Source organism: Pleurodeles waltl, chromosome 10 (assembly GCF_031143425.1).
Source record: "Pleurodeles waltl isolate 20211129_DDA chromosome 10, aPleWal1.hap1.20221129, whole genome shotgun sequence".
Taxonomy (NCBI): Eukaryota; Metazoa; Chordata; class Amphibia; order Caudata; family Salamandridae; genus Pleurodeles; species Pleurodeles waltl.
The window spans coordinates 246,066,140-246,086,146 of record NC_090449.1 but is presented as its reverse complement, the minus strand read 5'-3'; the positions used below and the strand labels follow the sequence as shown (position 1 = coordinate 246,086,146).

Here is a 20,007-nt window from a genome sequence, read left to right as displayed (position 1 = left end):
TCCACTACCATTTCGGGCCGAAAAAACAACAAACTTCAGAGATGAAAAAATCCTCATATACAGAGGAACAAGGACTTTAAAAAAAAAAATGAGAGAAACCCATACAACCTCTGAGGAAGAGCCTGACATTGAGCCCATGTTACAAATCATGGATGGGAGACAATCTAGAATACACGTCCATAAAGAGACAGGAAGAATTGTCACTGCACCTCCTTTTAAAAACAAAAAGAAAGCTGGCTTTCCAAGAGGAACTGTGCTCTGTAAAGCCACAGCAAAGGTGCAAAAACAAAAGGAGAAGCCAATACCTTTTCATACTTCTCCTCCTCATTCTCCACAAGTATCTGGATCACCTTACACCAGCCCACCACCGATACCTTCTCCAACACATTCATTATATTCACAGGGAGATATGGCAGACCCATGGGATCTTTATGACTCTGATCCCATCCCAGATAATGACCCAGATACCTAACCATCAAAACCATCTCCACCAGAAGATACCACTGCATACAACCAGGTCATATCCAGGGTAGCAGCTTATCATGGGGTAACCATGTATTCAGAGCCATTGGAAGAAGATTTCTTATTTAATACATTATTTTCTACACATTCCAAGTACCAGTGTCTCCCAATGTTACCAGGCATGGTAAAATATCCAGACCAAATTTTTAGCGAGCCTGTAAAATCTAGGATTATCACACCTAGAATCGATAAAAAGTATAAGCCTACACCCTCTGACCCAGATTACATTACTCATCAGGTCCCTCCAAATTCAGTGGTAGTCAGTGCAGCAAGAAAGAGGACAAATAGCCAGTCTTCAGGAAATGCACCTCCTCCTGATAAGGAAAGCAGAAAATTTGACGCAGCGGGGAAAAGAGTTGCTACACAGGCAGCAAATCAGTGGAGAATTGCAAATTCTCAGCAACTTCTAGCCTGCTATTATACAGCATCTTCAAAAAGAACACAAGAAAGAGGGCACAGCAAGTAGTAGAAGAGGGTCTAGCGATTAGTAATAATCAAATAAGATCTGCCCTTGATGCTGCTGATATAACTGCAAGGAGCGTAAACACTGCCATCACAATCAGAAGACATGCATGGCTGCGCTCCTCTGGTTTTAAACCAGAAACTCCACAGGCTGTACTTAACATGCTTTTCGATAAAAAGCACGTCTTTGGCCCAGAAGTCGACACCACTATTGAAAAACTGAGAAATGACTCCGATACTGCGAAAGCAATGGGTGCTTTGTACACTACCCCTTATAGAGGTTCATTTTGCAGGCCACAGTTTCAGGGAGGTTTTAAACCACAGTCCTCAGAGACTTCCGCCTCCCAAACAAAGCAACCACAACAAACCCACTATCAACGAGGTGGGTTTAGAGGATCATATCGAGGTCAGTACTTTAGAAATAGAGGTAAATTCCAAACCCCTAAACAACCAACACAACATAAACAGTGACTTTCTTCCCTCCCTTCCACTCCACACATCTCCTGTTGGGGGAAGACTACAGCAGTTCCACTCTCATTGGCAAAATATCACCACAGACAACTGGGTATTGTCAATTATCTGCAGTGGCTATTGCCTAGAATTGATAACCACCCCTCCAAACATTCTGCCAAGATATCACAAGTAGTCCCCCGAACATACAGTTCTGTTACAACAAGAGGTACAATCTCTACTGTTCAAACAAGCAATAGAATTAGTTCCACAGTCCCAACAAGGAACAGGAGTATATTCACTATACTTCTTAATTCCCCAAAAAGATGGCACCTTCAGGCCCATATTAGACCTCAGGCCCCTCAATCTATACATTTTGTCAGAGCATTTTCACATGGTAACTCTGCAAGATGTTATTCCACTACTGCAAAAACAAGATTTTATGACTGCTCTAGAACCCAAGTATGCGTATTTCCACATACCCATCCACCCAGCTCACAGAAAATACTTTAGGTTTGTCATAGCAGGAAAACACTACCAGTTCGAAGTGTTGCCATTTGGCATAACAGCTCCAAGGGTGTTCACAAAGCGTCTAGCAGTAGTAGCGTCATACTTAAGTACACAACACATCTACGTCTTTCCATGCCTAGATGATTGGCTCATAAAATCAAGCAATCTTACACAATGCCAAAACCATACTCGTTATGTGATAGAAACTCTGCACACTCTAGGGTTTTCTATAAACTACCAAAAGTCACACCTTCAACCAGCACAAGTACAACTTTATCTAGGTGCTATCCTAAATACTCAACTAGCTCTAGCGTATCCAAATACAAAGGATACAAGCTTTCCAAAATTTAATACCACTCATACAGCCAAATCAAAAATACACTGTAAGATTTATCATGAAGATTCTAGGAATGATGGCATCTTGTATAGCAATAGTCCCACATGCAAGATTAAACATGAGGCCCTTAGAACAGTGCCTTGCACAACAATGGTCACAAGCACACGGTCAACTTCAAGATCTAGTGTTGATGGACCGCCAAACACATATGTTCCTTCAATGGTGGAATCGCAGCAATTTAATGAAGGGGCGGTCGTTCAAGACCCTGTGCCTAAGACAATAATTACAACAGATGCATCAGTGATCGGTTGGGGAGCTCACCTAAACAATCAAACCATTCAAGGTAAATGGGATGTCAAACAGAAACAGCTACCCATAAACCACTTAGAATTATTAGCTGTGTTACTTGCCCTAAAAACATTTTAACCTCTTCTCAAACAGAAGAATGTTCTCATAAAAACAGACAACATGACAACCATGTATTATCTCAACAAACAGGGAGGGACGCATTCATCTCAGCTGTCCCTTCTAGCCCAAACAATTTGGAAATGGGCAATTCACAATCAAATTCATCTACTAGCACAATACATTCCAGGAATAGACAATCAGTTGGTAGATCTCCTCAGCAGAAATCACCAACAAACACACAAATGGTAGATTCACTCCCAAGTACTTCAAAAGTATTTTCAAAAGTGGGGAACAACAGACATAGATCTATTCGCATAAGCAAAAATGCTAAATACTCAAACTTCGCATCCAGACACCCACATCCTCTATCCAGGGGCAATCCTCTATGGATCAATTGGTCAGGGATATTTGCTTACGATTTCCCCCCTCTCCTACTCCTTCCATTTCTAGTCAGCAAATTACATCAAACGTCACTCAACATGATACTCATAGCACCAACATGGGCACGCCAGCCTTGGTACACAGACCTATCTGTAGTACCTCACTCCAAACTCCCAAACAGACCAGATTTGTTAACACAAAACAAAGGTCAAACCAAGCATCCAAACCCCAATGCTCTTAATCTAGCCATTTGGCCCCTGAAGTCATAGAATTTGGTTATTTAAATATTCCATCAAAATGTGTGGAAGTAATTAAACAAGCAAGAAAACATGGTACTAGACAGTGCTACGCAAACAAGTGGAAAAGATTTGTCTACTATTGTCAATCTAAAAACATAGATCCACTTACAGCATCTATACAAGATATTGTATGCTATTTACTTCATTTACAAAAATCAAATTTGGCTTTTTTATCCATTAAAATACACCTTACTGCAATATCTGCATATTTATAAACTATTCAACACACTTCTCTATTCAGAGTTTCTGTTATCAAAGCCTTCATGGAAGGATTAAAACACATCATTCCACCCAGAACACCAGCTGTTCCATCATGGAATTTAAATATTGTACTTACCAGACTCATGGGACTATCTTTTGAACCCATGTACTCTTGCCAAATTCAATTTTTAACATGGAAGTTCGCCTTCCTTGTGGGTATTTCTTCTTGAAAAACCTTTTTTCGAAGTGCATAAACATAAAGTTGTACTAAGAACAAATCAAAAATTTCTACCTAAAGTAGTATCTCCTTTACACATCAATCAATTGAATGCCAGTCTTCTTTCCATAGCCAGATTCTGTGGCAGAAAGAGCTCATCATACATTGGATCTCAAAAAAGCTCTTATGTACTACATAGACAGAACTAAAGATTTTAGGAAAACAAAGCAACTTTGTGTTGCTTTCCAACAACCACATACAGGCAATCCTGTATCAAAACAAGGTTAAGCAAGATGGATTGTTAGAGGTATACAAACATGTTATATCAAAGCAAAGAGACAACTTTTATCACTCCTAAAGCACATTCCACAAGAGAGAAAGGTGCAACAATGTTTTTTTAGGAAACATACCAATGGTTGATATATGCAGAAAATGTCACTTACCCATTTTACATCTGTTCTTGGCATGTAGTGCTGCAGATTCACTTGCACCCTCCCTCCTCCCCGGAAGCCTGTAGTCGTTTAAGTTTCTAACATTTGTACACATGTATATACATTTACATTTGCATGGACATCTCTTTATATTCCTATACTCTGTCACTCCTTTCTTCACCCTCTGCGGGAAAACAGTCTAAAAATTGAGTCTATGCCCATGCGCAATGGAACCGAGAGGAGGAGTCACTCTATCCAGTGACTCTCAAAAGACTTCTTCGGAGAAAAACAACTTGTAACACTCCGAGTCCAACACTAGATGTCGGGAGAGATATGCATAGCATGTGAATCTGCAGCAGTACATGCCACGAACAGATGTACACTGGGTAAGTGACATTTTCCTTCTCAATTAACACCCCACCCCTGAGAGCTTGGTAGTCCAAGCCTCCACGTCTCATGGCATTCCTTTCTGCTTCCCCGGACAGGGAATCCAAGAGCCTGGACCTTCTTGGAAAGAAGTTGTTTTCTTCCACCAACCTGGCACTGAGGTCGGAGAGCACCTCATGCTTATTGGCCTGCTTCTTGCACTCCATTTGGGATAGGGTTGCACAAGTGTAGCCTCAGGTTCCAGGGGAGGCCCAGGCCGTACTCTAGCTGCGTCCCGCCCGGGCGGTAAAAGATGGGAGGGATGCAGCTAAGTTTACCATTTGGTGTGAATTAGATACAGCTGTCTCTCTAGGCAGAGTGATTGTCTCAACAGTGGCCTTAAGGCGCCACACCTGGTTTCAGAACATCTGTTTTTTTGGGGGATGTCCAAGCAGACCTGATGGAGTTGCCATTCCATGGCATTCGCTTGTTTTGCGAGAAGGCAAACTGCGCTGGAGCGCTTTAAGGAATCTTGGGCTACAGCCAAGTCCTTGAGCCTCTCGGCGACCCCTCGTCTGCCTTCTGCACTTTTTGTGGCTACAGGGGGCACGTGGTATCATGCCACCCCTATGCCAGCCACCTTCCCAATCAACCAACCCAGGCTACGTGAGGACGTGGGTGAAGTTCCTTCAGACCAAGAGGGTCTACAGGCCAGAAGTGGTCTGCCACCCAGCCCCCGGCAGCTGCAGCCTCAAAACCCTGCTACTTCGGATCAGAAAGACCATGCTGGCGCAGTTGGAGGGAGAATATACCATCATCTCCTCCACTGGAAGTCCATAACATCGGATGTATGGGTACTGCAGATCATCAGGAAGGGCTATGCCCTGCCTTTCCAATCCTTTCCTCCCCCATTCCACTGTGGTTGTTATTCCTGTTACTTTCTGATACCAAAAAAGAAAAAGGGTCTTCGCCCTGTTCTAGACCTACGGACCTTAAATCTCTTCCTCAAGAAGGAGAAGCTCAAGATGCTCATGTTGGCTCAGGGCTTGTCTGCCCTAGACCCGGAAGACTGGTTGGTAGCACTGGACTTACAGGATGCATGCTTTCATATCCCCATCCTGCCTGTCCACAGGTTATCTACAGTTCAAAGTAAGCCACAAACACTTTCAATTCACTGTGCTGCCATTCAGAACTCATCTGCTCAGGTCAAGGGTTTCAGTCTTTCCCTACCTTGACAACTGGCTGTTGAAAGCAGGCTCACCCCAGGCTGTCATATCCCCCCTCCAGACTACGGCGAACCTTCTGCATTCAACCTGACTCCCTCTCAAATGATCTCTTTCATAGGAGCTGTTCTGTACACAGTGCAGTTTCGGGCTTATTCTCCAGAGGAGCGAGTCCAGGATATTCAGGCTATGATTCCAATATTTCAGCCTCTATCCTGCGTTTCGTGAGACTGGCTCCGAGGCTGCTGTGCCTCATTGCCTCCTGCAGCCTGCTTGAAAACATGCCAGATGGTGTAGGCAGGTCCTGCAGTGGGACCTGCAGTTCCAGTGTGTGGAGGATCAGGAAAATTTCTCTGACATGGTTCAGGTCTCGGAGAGAAGCGCGAAAGACCTGCAGTGGTGGATTACAAACCGCGATTGGGTCAGACCAACCAGACCTTACAGTAGTGACAGATGCGTCACTTCTGGGAGGAGGCAGCCATCTGAGAGAGGTGGAGATCAGAGGACTCTGGTCTCCTGTGGAATCCAGAATCCACATAAACTTGTTGGAGCTCCAGGCGATCCGACTAGCATTGAAGGAATTTCTTCCCTCTGTCAAGGGGAAGTTAGTGCATGTGTTCACGGACAACACCACTGCTTTGTGGTACTGGAACAAGCAGGGTGGGGTCAGGTCATGGACCCTTTGTCAAGAGACCCTGCGTTCCTGGGCATAGCTGGAACAGCAGGGCATAACCTGGTGGCTCAACATTTTGCAGGTTCTCTGAACACCAGAACAAACAAACTCAGCCGTTGAAGCGGATCACAAGTGCCGTTTCCATGCGGAGGTGGCACAAAGTCTCTTTCAGCAGTGGGGAGAGCCTTGGTTAGATCTGTTCACCTCCGAAGAGAGCGAGCAATCTCAGCAGTATTGCACATTGGAATAAGTGGATTAATGCTGAAGTCAACACTTAAAGCTATCCACAGAGAGGAAAATTAATCTTTCAGACTTTTGAAGAGAGCTTCTTTGAATCGTTTCTGTATGCCAGCTCCTTATTTATGGTTAACCTTCTAGGGATAACTCAGCCATATAACTTAATTTTCTTCATGTCTTCTGGGGCGCTTCATTGTCTATCACTTGGTCCATCAACATGTCTTTGACTGAGGGGTTATGTTTGACCTACCCCTCCGTTATGACTAACCACAGTCCTAGAGTTCCCACCTCTTGATCATTGTGGGACTGTGTTATGTAGTGCATCATCCTTGCTATCTGTAAGTACTCCTTTGACTGTAATGTCAGGGGTCCTCTGTGTTGTTACTCCTCCTTGGTAGCTTTGATGCTTCTCCTCCCACTCTTTCAAATCTCGCCTACCAGACAGCGCAAGCTATCTGGTTGCGAAAGACCTTTAGTGGGCTTACCAGAAAGTTGCAGTGGACTTGCAGCTCGTTCATTGGTCGCCTTTGTCGTACTCATTTGCTTGCTTCTTATTCGATGGCTTGCCTTCCTCTTATGTTGTCTTCCCTGAAGCATAGCCTCTTTACCATTTTTTGATTGGTTCACTTTTATCCTTCCACTGCTCACTTTTAGTGAACTTTTTTTTTTTTTTTTTGGGTTAAGCACTGAGTGTGCATGGGTTTTACAGCTCTGTCCTTTGTGCTTCAAAGCCTGTCAAATAGTTACACCCTATATGCTTGTGTGTTGCTTTCTCACTAGTGTTTTGCTCTCTCTCTAGTATGTTTCTTCTTTGCCAGACTCCCCACACTCAGTGTTGCTCACCATTATATTATATGTTTTGTTTTTAGTTTTCATTGTAACACCCGGCAGTTCCCACTTACCACCAGCCACTCCACTAAATACATTTGTGCTTCTACTGATCAAAGCGACTACCACCATCTAGATCTGTAAATTAAAAAAATGGCCACAATTAACTAGGCACACACAGGTGCTCATACATCAACACGCATGCGCAGCCCTGGGGAATGATGCAGCTGAACAAAAATAAAATAGCCACCTCAGCATAATTATGTTTACGTGCACAAGCATAGTCATTCATGCATGCATTTATGTCGTGACACCTATGTGTACTTGCGTGCTGACACGTTTGCATTTACTTCTCACAAAAGATGGGGTTTTTTTTGGCTGATGATCAGCATTGAAATATCAAAAACAAAAGTGACAGATGGATGCTTGAATTAATCTCAGCCTACTCGGTTGTTGTTTTGCACACCATGCAACTTCAGTTTGGACCCAGTCGTATGCAAGTCAGTGTTGACCTTTCTCCAATGGGAAAAGTCCAGCCTGGACTGCCAGACCAGGTCCTCCCTCAACCAGAACACAAGCAGCCCACAGCTGTTTTTTTTTTCCCCTTGTCGGACTCATCACTCGGGTATAGCTTGTTTCCAGTGGCATAGTGCACACATGACCAATGCCTGGGCAACCCTCTGAAAATGCAAAAAGAGCTGGATACAATGCTTGAATTAATCTCAGCCACAGGGAATTACTCTAGCCCTACTCAGTCTATTGTTGCCTTGCACACCACGCCACAACAGTTTGATCACCCTCCGCAACAAATAAAACACAGTTGAAAAGTGAGGACTTTTGTCTTTGCTAATGCTTGTTTCTCCGTGATCATGATATCAGCACCTAGAAGCAGTTAGATATACCCTGTGTTGTTTTTAAAGTCTCCTATGTTACTGCAGGTTGGTAGTTTTTAAAAATGTTTTATTAAAGGGCATTCATGTGGGTCTCCTAATTCATGGTATATATGAACATTCTGTGCCTCAATTTCAACAATAACTTATTTAAGGGCACGGATTCAGTATGCGTAATGAATTGCTTAACTATGTTGTTGTTCATTGCTTTGTTTATACAGCTGTAAGCCCTCATCCAAGAAGGTATTTCCTGGCGTCACTTTCTATTATTAACAGAAATCTTCTAGCCAAATAGGAGAAAGAAGCTGTAGGATCATTCGTTTATTTATTGATTTACATTTTCAAAGAATAAGTTCATATACTAGGATAGTCAATGTAGTATTATACATAACTCTCACAAACAAGACGTTTCATCTTTTTTTTTCTTTGTGCAGTGTACATGCAACGAAACCGAAACAGACCAATGAAGAAAATGATAAAGAATTCTATTCAACTGCCAGCGAAAGCATCTCCCATGAAAAATCAGAAAATGAACCTCACCTTCTTAACTGCAGAGCCTTAGCACTATCAGAGTCGAATCCAGTAAACAACATTACCAAAGAAAAACATATCATATGTAAAATAAAAGCTGGCGACACAGAACAAAAGTTAATTGCAGAGAAATGCAGCATTGTAAAGCAGCACAACCCAGATGAATACAACAATGGGGAAAAAAGGAAACCTCAAAATAAGAAAGTTATGTTGCAGTTTCCTATTCAGAGAATTAAAGGGACTACTGAGAAAAACCCTCATAAAAATGACTGTAGTCCACAAAGAGAGAATCCCAATGAAACAGTGGAAGAAGGTGAAAAATGTGCTCGTACTAATAGCTTTTGTTCTATAAGGCATGATAATGTAGAAAACAACAACTGCAGAACTAGTGATAACCTTGGTAGTGAAGATATGAATGAGGGAAAGCGGAGTAAGAAAGATAACTCCTCTGTTCATGTGAAACGCAGCGACTTACACAGAATAGAGGACCACCATCATAATAAAGTACTTTGTGAAGAAAACTCTGAACAAGCAACCCAATATGTAAATGAAATAAATGACAGCTGTTATAAAAGAAGGCATTCCCATAGCAAGGAAAGGACTAGGCCAGATAGATATATAGAGCGAAACTGGAATAGTAATACGAGTAGATACAGGCCTTATGATGAAAGTTGTCGTTCAGATGGTGGCAAGGCTTCAGGGAAATACAGCTATAATAGAGATGGGTTCCGAAACAGAGAGAAAAATGAACATGGAAGGGGTAGATATTACAATAGTAAAAGAGAAAGATATGGCGACCAGGAGAGATATTATCCAGATAGACAGAAACAATGGGATGACTATAGATACAATAATCATCATTATTCTCCTTATGCTTCCCGAGATGGCAGAGATAGAAGGTTGTTGCATAACGACAGAGGGTATGATAGTCTATATTACAACAATAGACCACATAAAGATTTTGATTACAGAAGCAGGTGGATGCACAGTTCAGCTGATAAAGACAGAGGAAGAAACTACTTCAGCAGTTCCACACTAGACCACCATCCCAGATCATTGTTTCATCAGTACTCTGGAAAGTACCATCCAGAGGAAACCTCTGTCTCCGAATTAAAGAATTGTTATAATGACACTTTGTGCAGGATTAATGAAAGGAAAAGAAAATTTGATAGCAGCCTAGAAGATAGTGACAGTGATGGAGAAGAAAGGCAAAGAAAGAGCTTCAACCAAGACGGTCCTTTTGATGGGGAAAGATGGAAAAAACACAAAAAGTCTAAGAAGAAAAAACGATCTAAAGATAAATACAAATATAAGTAAGTATGATTCAACTATCTGCCACTTTTTATTGACGTGCTGCTTAATAGTTGGTAAATAGTTATTACCCTACCAATGGTTTTATCTCCTCGCATTGACACCTTTTTTAATTACCTTTGTCAGATCACTTCTACATTCAGTTCTAGAACTTGTTTTGAGATCACTTCATTTTTACTGTCCAATACGAGGGGTTGATTTTTGTATATCTCCTATGTTTTTTTGTCACCAACAACAGGGTGGGTACTGTTCAAAAGAGCAGACGAATGTTAAAAAAAAAAAAAAATACTTATTGTGTTGAAATATTAGATGTATATATTCGCAGTAGTGGCAACCTTCTGTAGTCAAAGATGTTAAATTGCAATGTTCCCTCAACCTTTCCTTTTTAAGTGTTCTATGTTTTGTTTTCATTTCTTTGTGCTCTGCTACTTGCAATAGTGACATTTAGTTCCTATTTGAACCTTCTCACATTAATCCTTAAAATGTTGGGGAATGGCCTGGATGGTTATTCCATTAATTTGTTTCTATTTTTACTTATATGCCACTCACCAAAAGCCAGATAATTTCTAGGTGCTGAAACATATGGTCAGCACGTAGTCATTCACATATGAAGAATATCTGAGAGAGATGCTTTCATCATGACCAGTGTGATAATTTCCAAAGGAGAGGGTTTTAACTGTTCTTGTGAAGATCATTAATAGTGGTATTTGTATAATCTCAGTTCGTGTGAAAAGTATTCAGAATCTAAATTCGATTTCCAGAGTCTGCAGGTTTAGGATTGGTACAACTTCCCACCGATTCCTCACTTATCAGTACGATTGCCAGGTGTACTGATCTGAAAAAGCTTTAACAAGCAACAACTCTCCATCTGAATGTGATGTTTCTAAAGTACATTAGGTGCTAATCACATTGCTTGAATCACTTACTCCTTTTCTGCATCTCATCAATGTGGTCGGCAGCTCTCTCTCTCTGCCTCAACAACAAAATTCCTCAGCTTTTCACCTGCGGCTAGAGCACATCTCCCAAAACGTCTCAGGCTGTAGCCTTGTGGAAAATGCTGCAAGAAAATCTCCTTTGGATCACCACAACATACCTATTGATGTCTAGGGACAGCGCCACTGCTGTTGAGTTCTGTGTTCTATGCACCCTAAGGCTGTCGGGGAGCAGAGGGCCAAGCTTTTTATAGCAAAGACCCCAGGGGGATGCCACAGTGTCCTCCTTCATCAAAAAGTATGTTGCCGTCCAGAAAAACAATCTCTCCTCCAACAACAACCAAAAAAAAAGTCATAAGTAGAGAAAGTTATCTTCTTCCTCAATGAAACTGCCCTGCCCCAGGACTCTTGGGAGTGTCACCATGGTTCCCAATGCCAGACCCTTCACTAGACTTTTCCTCATGTTCAGATAACACTTATCGGACGAAGAAGGTGAGACCGGAGTTTCAGTTTGTGGTCTATTGGCCAACTTCGAACCTGTTGATGCATTCTTGCTAGCTGTGCTTGATTTCTTAATGATGGTTGGGCCACTCCCCAAGGGGGGTGGTCGAGGGGGGACCTCCTTCCAATGGGTTTGATGACTCCGTGACTCTGATGCTTTGTAATGTTGCCTTTCCACAGGCTCCAGCCTTGTTGACTTAGACATTGTTTAAGCAAGCCAAGGCACTGTCACTTGTTTGTTCAGGCTCCCTTGAGGCCGAGCCAGGGAGCCATTGGAGATGGAAAAGATGGTCAGTGTGTGTAGCTAAGGAGAACGATTAAAGCCTATTTTCCCTGTGCTGAACACCTGTCAGTCTAGAGAAAACATTATTTTTCTATGTGAAGAAGTCTTTATTGAAACTTACCATGACATTAAACCATAAATCATATAAAATAAACAAATTGGTTTACGCAATACAGATCTCGTAGAAATATAGTTTGTTAAAAACAGGGGGAATGTCCTTAAGAGATAATCATCACAATCAAGGTTACTACATAAGCTATATGTCCCATGTCCATGTGGGTCGGAGTGGGCCAGTGGGTAGGCATAGTCCGGCATTTAAACATCATGACTATCAGAAGAGAGAGAAAAACATTCATAAGTAGCAAATAACATTGCATACTAGACATATTATACACATAATTATAGAGTCTAATGGTGGACGGTACTAGCAACAAGGAGATAACCTGAAGATTGAGGAATTCGGGGGATGGCGCAAGTGTTGTGTATAATTGATTATTAGGTGTGTTGTCTTATCTATTACACATTGGAAGAAGTCAGAGATTTTAACCAGTAGGGTTGTGATGTATAAAGTCGTCCAGACTTTACCATATCATCATCATCATTTTAACTTTATTTCGGTAAGTAAAAACATACCATAAAAGTACAGTACAAACATTAAAAAAAAAAAAATGATTTTTAAAATTGGAAAAAACACTAAAAATATAAGCACAATAAAGAATTAAAAAAGATAAAAGGAAGTTACAATCCAAACAGAATGATCAAAATATGTGTCTCCTAAAAATAGAATGTTCCACTCAACAAGGGCCCCATACCCTGCGCCCATAGATGTTCGATAATACAATAAGACAATGTCTTTATACTAAAAATTGAGTACTAAAATCAGACATCAAGAATCAATAAATATACATACATGGATCTAAAAATTAGCTACCCAGTCTTATTCTTTATAATTGCTAATCTAAGGTGCCAGATTGATTTGAGAAATTTTGCCACTGGTAAAACTACCTGGACAGATGAATCAGATTTTAAAATTCTCTCAACATGAAGATAGGACCTGGCGCCTGTAGATTTGCAAAACGGAATGATACAAAGAGCTCTTTGTTTGTGATATGCATGGCAATGAAAGAGAACATGTGAGATAGACTCTTCACGTTGACAACCCATCGGACAAAACTTGGGTCTATTGGTGGAACAAAGCCATTTGTACGTTAAGGAGCACAGAGGGAGGGACCCTATTATGAATCTAATAAAAAGAGCTCGCGCAAATGGGGATAGTGCTATATCCATGAAAGGCTCAAATTCGTAATGGCATTTGATTGATAAATAACTATCAGACATAGACAGCGGGACAATCTTAGTAAATTGCACAATCTGAACGTTATGCCAAAAAAGCATCCTTCAGTAACTGCACAGCATTTTTAGGAATGGAAAATGGGTCCAACCAATAGGACCCTAGACCTAGATGGATTAAGGACTCTTTGACATAAGCACACCATTTCGTTTTGCTGATAGTGTTACTGCCCACCAGTTTGAGAAGCCCACAACGAAATGAAGAAAGGGCGCCTGTTGACCAAAGCCGGATCCAATATAGCAAGGGCCTTAAGGCAACGATCTGCGAGATAGAAAAAAGATTTAAATCCATACGGATGGGCAGAGATGGAGTACTGGAGGGAACTTTTAGCAACAGTTTCAAAAATTGATTTTCCACCCTTGCCAAAACCACCAGGTTACAATGGCCCCAAAGTTTGGCACCATATAGCCCCCCCCCCCCCCTCTAGAGCAATCTAGAAAGGCCCATGGCAGTTCGTGAGAGTAACAGGGTGTCCTCTGCGAACAGAAGACGGGGGAACTTCTGCCCGCCCAAATTCAGGGCATCGCCATAGCTATCTAGACGGTATGGGATACATGCATTAATAAACAATAAGAATAGGGTAGGCGCAAGAACGCACCCCTGTCTCACACCTCGTGCTGTAGGAAAAGCTGGGGTCAGGCAGCCAGCCGAACCCCAGCGAACTCTGGCATAGTTATCAGAATAAAGATCTTTGATAATATTAATCATAGAACCCGGAACTCCAATATTGCTCAGGACCTTCCAAAGCTTAACACGCGGGACAAGGTCAAATGCAGATTTCAAATCAACAAAGGCCACAAATAAATGGCCTTTGTCTGCGTCTACGATGTTCCACTTGATGGTAGTAAATCGGAAGACCTGATCGATGGTACTATACTTGTCCCGAAATCCAGCCTGGAGATGACTTAAAACCTGATTTTTTGTTATCCAGTATTTTAATCTGGATAACAACTGGAAGGAGAATATTTTTTGCAAGTTGTCTAATAGACTAATCGGTCTATAGTTCCCAGGGGAACTCTTATCTCCTTTTTTGTGAATGGGGACGATAATAGCCATCTTCCACGAGTCTGGGTAAGATCGAGTTGTCAAAACAATGTTCGATAACCTATTGTTGTACCGGGTCCAAACGGATAAGTCTGATTTATACAAGTCCGATGGAACACCGTCTGAGCCAGGAGCCTTCCCTGTTCTTTGGGCACGAATTGCCAGCTCTGTTTTCTTTAGGGTAAAGGGCAGCACAAGGGGGAGACACAATAGAGAATCAGTAGGAGTGTTGTTCAAATCGGAGCAGGACCCATAAAGTTCCCGAAAGTGGGAGAGCCAAGTTTCTGCATCAATGTGGCATTCAGGAATAGATGAAAGGGCGGGGTCTCTACGTGAGACCAAGGACCAGAAAAGTTTAGGATCACGAGCACTAGCCGCCTCCGCGAGACACTCCCATAAATTTTCCTCATATTTAGATTCAGATGACTTACAAGTAGAAGCATAATTTCTTCTCGCGTGTGTAATGGCGTCCCGGCTCTTTAGCTTTAAAGCTTTGGACAAAAGGCTCTTGGCCTCCCGACACTCTTATCAAACCACTTACAATTAGGCAAAGAAGAATTGTTTTGGGTTGAAGGAGGTTTGGTAAAAAGCTCCTTAAGATCTGCAAAAAGAGCCACATGAGAGGACATAACTTCTGAGGGAGATAGGACAGTAAGGTCATCAAAGAGCTGGTGGCATGAAACTAAGGCGCAGAGCTTATCATTAAGCAGACTGGATTTCGAAAACGAAGACCATCTCACCACGCGCCTATTGCTGGATAATTCCAGCCAGTCATTGGAAACATCCGAAACACGAGGTGGAGTGAGCCCTATAAAAAGAGTTGCATTATATTCAATTTGTAAAGGGGCATGGTCACTAGTGCACCGAGAACCCACCTCTACATTGATTATAAACTGCCAGACTCGCAGATCAAAAATAACGTAATCCAGAGTACTGCTATAATGGCCTCTGAAGAAGGTAGGTCTGACAAGGTTGTCATTTAAAAATCGACCATTTCCAAAACGAAGGCCATATGTTACTGCAAGATCTATTATCTGCAACACCCTAGGGGAAGGAGTACATGACACTGGCTGGGTTAAAAGCGGGGGAGATTCCATAATTCATCTTGGCATGGGTAGACTCGGCAAAAGCTGAGTCGAATTCAATTTGGGCATTAAAGTCACCTGCAATAATAACACAGTATTTAAAATAAAGGTCAGATAAAAGATTGTGCAACAGATGAATAGTATCAGACTGATGGTTAGAAGGGCCTGGTCTGTTATAAATATTAATACATAACACCGGAGTACCTGAAATAGGCCATATTGCTATTGCAAGAATGTCGCAAGAATCGACAGCAATTTCCTTTACCCTGCCCACCTCAGTCAGCTTGACCCAAGTACATAGACCCCCCAATCGCCCTTCCCCTAGAGGACTGAATCACCTTTTTGGTAAAACAACAATAGCCTTGCCTGTACACACAATCCATGGACCAAGTTTCCTGAAACATACATATGGAAAAAGATTCAACATAAGCCCCCTAGTCCGGGTCAGATAATTTACTCTTGATGCCAGCCACGTTCCAAGACAGTAATTTCCTTGATATAATGCTACAAACTGGCGTACAAGAGTCCGCATCGGGAACTGAATTGGAAGTCCCGTTAGTAATGCAAGATGAAGCCCTTATAGTATTGGCACCCAAACCAAATGGAGATCTTGGAAGTGCGCTACCCAGACATATGGAACGTTATGTTTGCAAAAATTAGAATGGCGTAGTCAATCCACATCTGATGTGTCCCCTGGGGTGACGGGGTCTTGTATGAAAGTACCTTTAATGTTGCAGACCAGAGCAGCCCCATCTCCAGGAAAAGGCAACAAGCCAGGAGGGACAGTTGAAACAGGAGCATTTCGTACAATTGGGTTGACTCTAGGTGGACGAGAGGACGTAGTCTTGTGACCCGAAACAGGCAAACTTTCTCTAAAAAATATATCAAAGTCTGTTCTTGATAAGTTACGAGCTTCCATCTGCAAAATCCCCTTAACTAAAGCGGGGCTGGCGAGTTGAAGTTTAATGATGTCCCGCCCACCAGGGCCTCGCACACGAGAAGCAAAAACAATATCAGCGTGAATGATAGAGCCACAACCCCTAGTGTGGCGAATCCAATACGACACCTTATTAATAAGAGAAGAAGTGTCTTCCCTCGTATGAGGTGAAAGTCGAGGGACATTACACATGTCGATGCAATTTTGGTTGGGCACGTGAATAAAATGGGCCACAGATTGACCCGGATTAAAAGGAGAGAATGATGAATTCGCTAAAACTGAGGTCGAATGATTTCCATGATGAGGTCTATAACTGGGACCCTTGTCCGTTTCCCGTGGCAGGGGAGAATCTACTGGCAGGGCAACAGGAACCGAAGGCCAAGAAACTTGTGCTGGCACTAGATTCGAGATGCACGGAGTGGTTAGGTCAGATTTTTTAAGGAGTTTAAGGACCTCAAATAAAAGACTCTTCAATTCCCCAACTTCACGCTTTAGACTAGATACCAGTATTAAGACATCATCGCTAGGTGGATCACAACTGGATTTAAAAGGCACAGAAGGCAAAGACTGTTTGGCGCTCGCCAATTCAGGTTGGTCCAAAACAGAGAACCGATTTGTACATGGAATCCCATTAAGAATGGAGAGAGAAGGAATTACATCCAAATTGGAACCAATACCAGGCGAAGACGAAGAGTTGGCCAGACAAGTCAAGCTGGGAGGGACAGAAACATGGGCTAAAATTTTCTGAGGCTGTGTATCAGTAGGGTTATTGGGGCCAGTTGTTAAAAATGGAAGTAAAGATCCTGATTTCAGTCTCTTGCGGCATTGCCCTCTTTTTCCTTAAGGGTGGATTCCACTTCCTCAATTAAGTTGTCAATTTCTCTAGAGACGCAATTGGAATGGATTTGCGTTACTCTATTGGATTTGGAGCTTTTGGATTTGACTATAGCTGGGTCGGGGCTAGAGCGATCCTTACGCTTTCCCATGCTAGATAGAAAATAAAGAAAAGAAAAAAGGAAAAGACTTACTCAGCACCGCTGGTCAGCACAACACAAAAACAAAAAATTAAGGAGTGTGGCCCAGCCCAGCCTCTTCCAGGCGCTGACGGGCGAAGGATGGGCCCGCCCTTCGCCCGGGCGCCGCCCTCGCGTGTCCCGTGACAGCGGGAGCGCAAAGTTTATTTAAAGGGCTCATGCCCAGTGACACCGCCTCCTGCCGCCTCCAATGCGCGTCCCCATATCACTTTTGATATTCTGGGGATAAGCTTCTTGGGAATTCTGTGTACTTCTTATGTAACTGATGCATGCCACCCAGGTATGATAAGAAATTTGAATGGATTTCCATTCTGTGAGGATGACATTTGTAGCTTCAAATTGCAGTGTCAACTTCTAAAACAGATTATTGATAATATATCAAAAACTGTATAACTTATCGGTTTCAAAGTACTATTGATATATGTGTGAAATACAAATCTATTGAAGTACTTACCTGCAACTTGAATCTGGTGGTTCTAGAAATATATTAAGAAAATATATTTCTGATGGATACAACTACCTGTGGATTCCTCACCTTATGAATTTGTCCTTGCGTCAGCATCCAACGGAAAGTCTTCTTCCTAGCTGTTCACGTCGACGAGGACGTCATAATGGCACGGCTCCACGTGACTCCGTCTGACGTCAACGTGCCAATAAGAGGTCCTCATCGGCGTACTGACGTCAGTTTTCCTTTTTTACGTGCCTTCGACCCCAACGGTTTTTCTTCCTGGCTCTTTGATAACTGTAGCGCTTTTTGGTGGTTACAATGTCGCCTCCAAAAAAGTCCAATTTCAAGCCGTGTAGAGAATGTGGATTGTATTTGGTGCCTTAGTTCGGAGCATGATGTAGAAGGATGCTCTTCGTGCCAGAGCATGAATCCGAAAGTTCTGAAGGAGCGTGAGGCGAAGCTCTTCTTGGCAAAAGCGAAGAAGAAGGGCCATAAGGATTCCTCCCATGCTTCTCCCAAAAGGCATAAGAAGCGGCGTCATCAGGACTCTCGGCGCCGTCATGACTCTCGGCACCGTTCGGAGCGGAGCCGATCGAGGTTGAGGTCTCGATCTTCTCGACGTCAGAAGACCTGGGAGATGAGCCCTACTGTCACTCCTCAACCCGAGAGTCCGGAGTTGTCGCCGGCGCCATCCGTATTTGAGGTCTTCAGGGTAGCCCTCAGTTTTCGCCTGCGTCGAGGGAGCCTGATGTACAGCAGACCTCGGCTGAACAGTACCCTGCTTTCCCGGCTCCAGGGACGGATCCGGCTGCATTTCTGAATGCAATGTATGCCATGTTCCAATCCATGGCCCCTGCTGGTGCACCGGCGGGTCCCACAGGGCCATTGGCGTTTAATTTGGGTTCTCCGGCGCCGTACAAGGCTGTTCCATTCATGCCCTTCTGCCCTTCAGAGACTGACGGTTCGGCACCGAGGGTATCCCCTGGCAGGAGTCCTCCTCTGGTGACGGTGGATCCTTCTTCACGTCAGCCGACTCCTTCTCCGCGTCATCCGACGTTGTTGATGTCCCCATCCAGGGCGGCTCCATCACCTTCCTGCCAACTGACTCAGAGAAGGTCATCGGTCGACTCCGTGTCGGCGCCGGCTCCGGCGTCGGGTGAGTCTAGGAGTCGTCCATCTCTTCCTGGGCACTTTCGGGATTCGAAGTCGTCGGCGTCGATGGATTTTTTGTCGACGCCGGCCTTAGAGACGCATCTTCGATCTCGGAGGAAGGCTTTGAGACTTTTGGAGGAAGAGGAATATAGACAGTTGGAGGAAGGCGAGATTGAGCCTTCGGATGAGTTTCAAGGTCTTGCCACTGCAAGTGGTCTGGATACTTCCCCGGAGTGGGACATTGCGTCTCCGGGGGAGTTTACTGAAGAGGCCGCTTCCTTCCATTCAGTGGTGAAGAAGGCAGCGGAGTACCTGGATTTACCTTTGTCTGTGGCAGAGGTGAAAACTAACCTGCTCACAGAGGTACTACATCCCTCCTCGTCCAGTGCTGACCCTTTGTTGCCTTTCAATGAGGCTTTAACTGAGCCTATTCTAGACTTGTGGAAGAAGCCAGTAACAACTCCGGCTGTGAACAGGGCAGTGGCGAGGAGACAGGGGCGCACCAGGAGATCCGGTTTTTCTATCACGACATCCAACTCCGGAAAGCTTAGTAGTACAAGCGTCATGTTCTGCAAGGTCTGCTCCTGGGACTTTCCCTGGAGTCCCTACTGATAGGGAGTCCAAAAGGATGGAGCAGTCTTCAAAAACAATCTTTTCATCTTGTAGTATGGCGCTTAAGGCTACTAATTCTACCTGTGTGCTGGTCAGATATGTCCACGCCCTTATGGACTCCGCTAAAGAGATGGTGAAAGAACTGCCACAAGAGATGCAGAAATCGTTTGGTTCCCCTTTTATGGATGCGCAGGCAGCTGCTCAGCAAATAATACAATCTGGCCTGTACACTTCAGATTCCATAGCCAGGGCCATGGGAACATCTGTGGCTACTAGGAGGCATGCATGGTTAAGGTCCTCTGGTTTTTCTTCAGATGTTCGATTCACCCTAATGGATCTGCCATTCGATGG

General features: G+C 43.3%; 1 protein-coding gene across 4 annotated transcripts in view; it reads left to right on the top strand.

Moving 5' to 3' along the window:
* USP42 (ubiquitin specific peptidase 42) overlaps window positions 1-20,007 on the top strand; it is a 668,484-nt gene that overhangs the window by 548,190 nt on the left and 100,287 nt on the right. For all 4 annotated transcript variants that reach the window (XM_069210325.1, XM_069210321.1, XM_069210323.1 and 1 more), the window contains exon 15: window positions 8,870-10,279. In XM_069210325.1, coding sequence (XP_069066426.1) covers window positions 8,870-10,279 — 1,410 coding nt within the window. The remainder of the gene's footprint in view (window positions 1-8,869; window positions 10,280-20,007) is intronic.